Here is an 8,460-nt window from a genome sequence, read left to right as displayed (position 1 = left end):
TGACATGCTGTGCTGCTGCTAGAGCAAGAATGGAGGAGATGACAGGAGAACGATGGGAGAGCCAGCAGCTCCCCCGCCTTGGTCCCTGTGATGATCCAAGCCTGGAAGCACATCCCACTGAGGGGAAACACGATGGCTCTCACACAGAAAATATTTTTCAGAGCAGTTAAGCAGACGGCTGTACTGCTAGGTCAGAACCTACTTGGCTGAGCATGCTGACTTCTGGATGATGCACAGCTCCTGCCTTGTACTGATAGACATGACAATTAAGACTTCTTTTTCTCTCCCCTTAAGAGTATCTAGATGAAAACTGCTGATTTTACAGCTTCTCTATCCGCTGATGGATAGCACATCAAGAGAGACATTTTCCGAGCTTCTTTGCGATGACATGTTATCTTACACAGCCTTAGTACGATTCCTATCCCAGTTATAACTGACTCATTCCTACTCATTAACAAACAGGGGGCTGCTGATGGAAATATTCCATTTATTGTGGATGCAGTTTCAGAATACATTGTTTGAACAAATCGTTTTTATTGCAGCTATCGAATGTATTTGAAAGACTCAGAGGAGTGTTTACAAAACCCCCAAACAAAAAACACAACTCACAGACAATGTCAGGCACAGTTTCACCCCCTACAGATAACTACGTGCATCTCTACATGTAAACAAGATGTTTCAGCCAAGCAGGGGAGCTCATCTTTGGGTTGAAATATAACATTATTCTTCTTTAGAAAGAATCAGATGCTATAAGAGATGGAAGTGGTGAAAAGGGAGATCCTGGTAGTTCCGATGCACAACAAAGCTGTTAACAACGTGCTCTGGGGCTATTTCAGTTGCTCAGTTCATGCCACCCATACACTGTAGGATGTAAATGCTAAACTGTATGGCATGTAAATTCAAACCAAGCTGACGTCTTATAGCCATGTGTTTACTATATACAAATGAAAACATCTGTAAATAAGATACTCGGGAGAGAGAGTTAAAAAGAAGCACTATAAAGATAGAGCTTTACTTCATTTTCGGTGGATTTAGTGTACGGCACTGATGGATGGCAAGATTTAGTGTACAGTCATTTGAAACAAGCTCCAACTGTGTTTAGGGTTTTTTTTTCTTTTTAATTATGGTAGTTTTATATAAATTAAACTACAATGCTTTATACAAGTGACCTATTTTTGACCCTCTATACCCTCACCTTTTCCTCTTTTAAAAACTATACTTTCTTTTTAATTACCCATTACTGGGCAACTGACATTTAAAATTTTTTAATACTTATCTCACCATACCTCTAATGGCAATTATGAAATCATACTATAGAAAAGTGTGTGATTTTGTCTTTATTTTTTAAGCTGTGATATTGGCTAATTATGTATGTTTATTACTAAATATAATACTTTAGCACGTATTAAAGCATTCTACCATTAGTAGTGCCTTTAGGCTAAACTTTGTAAAGCTATGTGTGTATATAGTCTAAATTGCATTCAATCACTAGTCACTAGCAACAAAAAGAAATATCAGTACCGCTGTCAGCTAACATAATTATCCAAATTTAGGTATTAACTTAAACTAGAATGGAAAAATTGGTATTTTTAAAAAAGTATAAAACAAAAATTAAAACACATTATTGATGCAGTATTTTTCATGACATGGGCAACTTACAGAAAATATTACATTGTCAACTAAAGATACTTCTTCCATGCCTTAGTCTAAAGTGCAGAAAGAAAGACTTCTGTATTACAAAAGTAACCATTGTTTTTATAGGTTTACTGCACACCTTTCTTAAGCAACTTCACTTTACATGCATTTTGGGTTGACCTCTTATGCCAGTTGAAATCACTGTTCAGATACATAGTTATGACTGTCAGTAGGAGAATCTATATATTTCACAGCATGGGTTTCTTTAGGAAGAAAGGTTCTTGTGCAAAGGCAGTACTATAATGATGAATGTCTAGGCTGATTATTAAATACAGTGCTAATATACATGGTTTTAACTGGGATAATGCAAAAAGACATTTTGGTAAATATAAATATAAAAAGAACAATTTAGCACTTTTTTCTTTTTTTTTTTTTTCCCCCAACTGATTGGTCCAGCATCTTTAGTGGCCTTCTACGGTTCTTTCTCAAATTGTCTCAAACCTGCTGAGAAAGAGAAAGATTAAAGATGGCTTGAAATAACCCAAACATATCTAAAACAGAGAAGGCATGGCTCGAGATTTAACAGCAAGTAGGAAGGCAGGACACAAGCTATATGCTGCTGTGCTTGTGTACTGGGATTGCTCTGCGGTGATCTCCAAGACAATAAGCAGGATTTCACCTCTCATCTCTTGACAGCCCCGGGAAGCAGCTCAGGAGCTTCCCACCCAGAAATGCAAGGTGTGCTGCACCCAGCGCTCCCCCCAGCCTCCTGTGGGTGGCTGCCATGCTAAGGCAGGCTGGGCCGCCTCCTGCAACCCCTCTGCTGAAGCCCCTATCTCGCTCAGCCTTAGGGGAGAAGCTTGGCGGTGTCCTGTGGGTGACAACACACGACTGCTAACACCTTCCATGGATGCCTAATGCTGACCGAGCCTGAAAATCCCTCTCCTAGCAGCTCAGCTTAAAAAAGGAGGAAGACCACTCCACGTTGCATGACTAAACTGATAAAAAAAGTTCACAGGCAAACCACACCTCTGGCTTCACATACAACTATGAAGAAAAATGTGTGCACATATTAATGTATAGAAAACAATTTTTTTTTCAATATTTGATTGCTTTATTCCTAGTGAGGGGTTGAGGGATGTTGCAAGGCATCTTTAAAGCTATTAAATTCATCAGTGAATTTGCATTCTTCCCCACTGGTCCCTATGCATGTAATTCCTTTAATTGCTTTTATTTGGAGTGGTTTAGATTAAAAGAAAAATTAAAAAAGCTAGAAGGGTAATTTTTCTGATTTCTTTCTAAACAACTAGGTTGTGTTTCACAAACTAGTAGTTTCAAAATGATAGTATGACGGTAATAAGACTTTTTTGTCTTGAGAAGACATCAATGCACAGCTGCAGCAAAAGCAGTGCTGCTGCTGAGGTGTGTTTGAACTCCAGTCCAGTCTGGGTATGCAGGAGCACGTGAGGATCACAACCAGCCAGAAGACTTACTTTTAAAAATCAGTGCTGCTGAATTTTCCTCAGGCTTCACCATTACCCTGTGACAGTGTTTAACATCAGATGCAGGGCTAGTTCTCAATAGTAGCGAAGTCTTCCATTTCTGCTCAAATAATGCTGCAACAGCCTCGCTTTTTGGGTTCTCCCTCTCTACTCATGAAAGGCATATTCATTGCCACTGCAGCCCTTTTAAAAAGCCTTTCCCAGATGCCTTGCATTTGCTGTAATTAGTTAAATGACCATCCCATTCCCCAGACCTCACCCAGTTTAATGATAGTCTCCAGCTACAGCAAACATGCTGCACGCATCAGTTGAACAAGGCTTTGCAAATGTGGCTGGAGCACTGCTAGTCCTTAGTCCCTCTAGAAAGATGATTTAGATTTATTTCTCAAACATTCCTGTTTTGATGATATCGTAAAGGAAGTGGGTTTTTTTCCATCAACATTAATGGTGTAGAATTTTAAAACACAGATATGCCTGTGCAAAAATGTGGCACTGTTTCTATTTAAGATGCAGGTGTATTATTAGAATTACTTACCATTAGCCTCTGATTTTTTCCCCATAGCTGATACCTGTTTGAAAAAGTAATAACCCATTACTAAAGTTGAATATGGGAAAACATAGCTTTTTATTATGGAAAAAAAACCAACCCCATGCAAAGGGCAGATTTCCATGTGCAACACAGCTCTGCCAAATACGAATATAAAAGTTGCACACTGCCCATAGCTTTCTGCACCTCATTGTACTTACTTTTATAGATAAAAAGGCAGATTAGTAACAAAAAACACATAAAGGCCTAATTTCAGCTGCCTGACTGTATAAGGGCAAACAGCACCTTCACCCTAGAAAGCCTCTCAGAGAGATACTATTCTTTCAACAACACACTGAAGTGTTACCTTAGAAGAAGAAGCTGTTTTTTCAACTGACTGCTTCTCCCAGAGATTACGTTTGCCGGATACGTCTCCTGGTTTTAAATCCTGTATTTTCAAAATAATGTCAGAGAACAGAAACCAACATTAGTTCAGGTTTATTTTAATTTGTTACAGAAAAGGTTAGAATGCGACTTCCTCATAAGAAAAACTGAGGAACATCCACCAGTGGCAAATGTTGCATTGTCTATCAATTATAAAGCTATTCAGAATGACACTTCACATAATGACTCCACACACAACACAAAATAATCCTGCTGCATCTATTTCGTATTGCACAGACTGGCCGTAACTTGGTACGTTAATCCCAGGGAGTACAGTGAGAATTTACTGTCCCATTGGGTTTTTAAGAAAGACAATTCCAACTTTTGTAGAAAAAAATATTTTTTCAGAAATAGTATTTCTGTTAGGGAGGAGTTCAAAAGTAGCTTGTCTCAGTTATTTTAGATCAGAGTCAAAATATTTAATTTAAAAAACTAAAAAACTAGAGCAGGACTTTAATACTATAGAAAATCAGATCCTCCTCTGCATTCTTAAATATAGGTTTGTGAATTTAACACTGTAGTTGTCCATATCCATTTGATTTTCCATTACATCCTTTAAAACCTTAGCATGTACTGATCAATAGCCCAACAGAAAAAAAAAAAAGGTGAGGTAAAGTCATTAAAAAAAAATAATAAAACCCTCTGAAAATGAATGTATATGGAAACTTTAAGAAAAAATCAATAAAAAAGTCAAGCTGCTTCTTGGGGGAAAGCAGGGCTACAAATCAAGGTAATATATGCTATATGCAATGCACCTGCTCAAGGACAGATGGATTGATATCTGCCTCCGTGATTGGCAAACAAAAGACTTGAAACAATTTTGGGCATAAGTACTCTCATTTTCAAAAACTGTCCAAGTCCTGCATGGTTTCCAGGATCTTGTTCTTGCCATCCATTAGATTCAGCACATAAGAATTTCAAACTCGGGATAGAAAAATGCCCAGTGATGAATGGAATTGTGATTTCTGGAAGACGTATTTGCACGCAACAGAGATGCTCTAGAACTGGTCATAATTTACAGCCAAAGAGGGTTGCTGATGGTTGTCGCCAAGTCAATTCTGTACCTCAAAAAAAGCAAGTTCAGCAGTAACAGAAGAAGGAAGGAGGAAAACGGCAAAATTGCAGTGGACCTTATCACAAAACCAATTTCATAATCCTGAAATCAGTTGGGATCTGTGATATAGGTTCACCACAAAACTAATTGTGATCTTTGCTCCTTCTACTTTTAATTGAATGTTGTTCCAAAAACCACAAGAATCTTGATGGTCACAAAAGCTTCAAATGATTATTTTGGTGTAATATGATGGGAGTATAAAGTTATTTGCTAACTAACAAATTCTAGGTTTCCCTATGATTTATTCTGGTAAAAAACGTAAAAATCACACATTACAGATGTATATCATTCTTCATAGTCAATTATAAACAGGTTTACCTGACAAACTTAGCAAACAGACCCACAAAGAAGACTAGGAGGAGGGCAGGTTCCTTCAAGCAGAGATATTGAAAGAAGAAAAAACAATCTATTGAGAAAGAAGGAAATTAAGACATAGATAGAAACAGTTGGCTGAGGGGAAAACAAGAGGTTAGTTTTATAATATCTAAAAGATGCAACTTAAAAAAAAAAATAAAAGAGAAGAAAAACTGGAGGCAGATTCCGTACCGGTTTTCAGCAGTTGTGATTAAATACAGTGACTAAATGATGACTTTTGTTTTCATATTCATAGAATCATAGAATCATGGAATGGTGTGGGTTGGAAGGGACCTTACAGATCACCTAATTCCACCCCCCCCTGCCATGGGCAGGGACACCTTCCACTAGACCAGGTTGCTCAGAGCCCCATCCAACCTGGCCTTGAGCGCTTCCAGGGATGGGGCATCCACAGCTTCTCTGGGCAACCTGTTCCTGTGCCTCACCACCCTCACAGTGGAGAATTTCTTCCTTTATACCTAAGCTAAATCTACCCTCTTTCAGCTTAAAGCTATTCCCCCTTGTTCTATCACTACGTGTCCTTGTAAAAGGTCCCTCTCCAGCTTCCTTGTAGACCTCCTTTAGGCACTGGAAGGTGCTCTAAGGTCTCCCCGGAGCCTTCTCTTTTCAAGGCTGAACAGCCCCGACTCTCTCAGCATGTCTTCATAGGAGAGATGCTCCAGCCCTATGATCATCTTTGTGGCCATTTGTCTAGTGCCATTTCAAGTGCCCTAGGGCATCTAACACAGCCCCGTGGGGCTGGCAGATACTACACAGAATTCACAGAACACTCCGGACAGTAGCTGAAGATCAGGCACACTACCCTGGGGTGCCTCAGATAGCCTGTCTTTAGGCAAAGGACAAAGCTGCTGTAGAGCAGCATGCCATCCTCTCAAAGTCTAATGGCTCTTTAGATTCTGTGAAGTATTTTACTTGACCTCCAGCTGCTGCTCCAGAAAGGTGTTAATCTCTTACATATTCCTTGGCTTCCTGCAGACTTCAGATACTCCAGAGCATCTTACTCAGAACTAAACCCCAACACTTCAGTTATGATTGTTTATGCATCAGCATTGAGCTCCAGACGAAGACAACTAACTTTAGGTACGTTCATAGAGGTATCTAGGTGAGCCCTAGGCACTCCTGTTATAGTCAGTAGATAACTGGTAAACAGGAGTTGCTTCAGTTGTGTACAGAGCCACATCTAGTGTTATTTGAAATACCCACTAGTGTTCCAGCTCTTGCTCCAGAATAACGTGAGAATCCCACAGTGAAGCATCACATTTGCCAGAGCCATGTAAATTTTTCAAATACCTGAATGTGTTTCAGATAACAGTAGATTCTTAGATTTTAGCAAGCTGACAGCTAAACTATACACCCCATTCCCTCCACCCCACCCCCGCCCCTTGATGGCACTGACTAGGTTTCCATTAATTATAACGGAAATGCAGACAGCTATCATACCTGTAAATATGCTTATGTAGTCATGTATATTCAGTTGCCTCAATGGCAAACTGAATTCTACACTACAGAGAAGTATACAGTGAGAGGTGAATTTGAAAGGCTCAGAAAGGGCACCAATACCATGTGCTTTATCCTACAGCAAAGTGCATTGATCCAGGATTGGCATGGTGATCACCAGCCTGCTCTTTTTGGACAACATTGAGGAAGTTTGAGACATTTATTAATGTGCCATTCTTTGTGCAGGATTAATCTCATCCAACCTGAGATGTGTACAGCACAACAGTCCCCATTTGAGATGGATGTCTGAATGCCATTTGTAATTGAGGGAGAGAAACATACACCTAATTTACATTTCCACTTTCAACATTAGATGATTTTTTTTCACCAATATTTCCTCATTTTAAATGATAAAGAGAGGCCATTTCTTCAGCTGATATATACTAGTTTATCACCAGTTACTCCTATGCTGATTCTAATATTCTTACATATGTAAATTTCTTCTGAGTTTCAGTATAAAACATACCATTAATCAAAATAAAATTTTTAGGGTTATTTCAGCATAAGATTTTTAGGATCATTCACAGCTCTACTTCCAAGGTAAGAAGGCACTTTGTCCTGAGACCAAAAAGACAAATAAATGACTTTGAGAAAAACATTTATAAAATGTCACTGTAATATTACATTTTTTATATGCTCTGTTGGAGTCACACCTTCATGTTAAATATACATAACTCAAGATATTCGTTAGTTCTCCCTGCAAAAGGGAGTTTTGAATCCAAAATCCATCCTCTGCAGTCCCTTATTCCATTGGAATCTGATCAATAGGCTGCTGAAGCATGTGTGGCCAGCTCTGCCCAGCTCCACCATTTGCAACCCACAGATCGGGGCACAACCCAGGGAAGTTTGCCTATAGTTAACAAGGAAAAAAGGGCCAGATATATGGGGAAGAATATCAGATCTTGGTCCACCAGGACTATCATGCTAGCCCCAAAGGCACAGTCACCTGTGATCTTAGGCATGCTTACGTGAACTATACAAGCTTTCAAACCACATGGCTGCATAATCAGTTGGCAGGGAAGAAACCACTGGCTGTTTTTGTGTAGTTTACTCTGAGCAGTTAAAAAAACCCCAAACCAACACCAGGATTTCAATTTCTCACTCGTTGCTTTTTTGTTTTGCAAATAAGAGTGCTTTACTGTTGAATGAAAGAGGAGAGAATGCCTGACTTTTCTACTGGTAGTAGTAGAACGCAGGCATACTATTTAGCTATGAGATTTTATTTAATCATCTGAGTGAACACTTACATACACAGAAAAATTGATTGAATTAACAAGGATAAGTCTGCTTAGCACTTGTATGGGCATCTCATAACCTGGAAATTGAAACCTTTTTAGTATTATCACTATATTCTAGCTATATTTGCA

The 8,460-nt window shown here is 39.0% G+C and overlaps 1 protein-coding gene across 7 annotated transcripts in view; it reads right to left on the bottom strand.

Annotated features, from left to right (window-relative positions):
- Positions 1-467: 467 nt before the first annotated feature.
- The window catches only part of CALD1 (caldesmon 1), a 202,822-nt gene continuing 194,829 nt past the window's right edge, over positions 468-8,460 (bottom strand). For 5 of the 7 annotated variants that reach the window (XM_037388080.1, XM_037388081.1, XM_037388083.1 and 2 more), the window contains 3 exons: positions 4,031-4,111; positions 3,673-3,706; positions 468-2,139 (listed from right to left, as the gene is read on the bottom strand). In XM_037388080.1, the coding sequence (XP_037243977.1) occupies positions 2,108-2,139; positions 3,673-3,706; positions 4,031-4,111 (147 nt within the window). In that variant the 3' untranslated portion in view covers positions 468-2,107. The remainder of the gene's footprint in view (positions 2,140-3,672; positions 3,707-4,030; positions 4,112-8,460) is intronic. The other 2 variants (XM_037388086.1, XM_037388084.1) reach the window with 1 other exon arrangement.

The sequence above is a fragment of the Falco rusticolus genome, chromosome 5 (assembly GCF_015220075.1).
Source record: "Falco rusticolus isolate bFalRus1 chromosome 5, bFalRus1.pri, whole genome shotgun sequence".
NCBI lineage: Eukaryota > Metazoa > Chordata > Aves > Falconiformes > Falconidae > Falco > Falco rusticolus.
The sequence above is the reverse complement of the archived record's forward strand: the minus strand, read 5'-3'. Positions and strand labels throughout refer to the sequence as shown.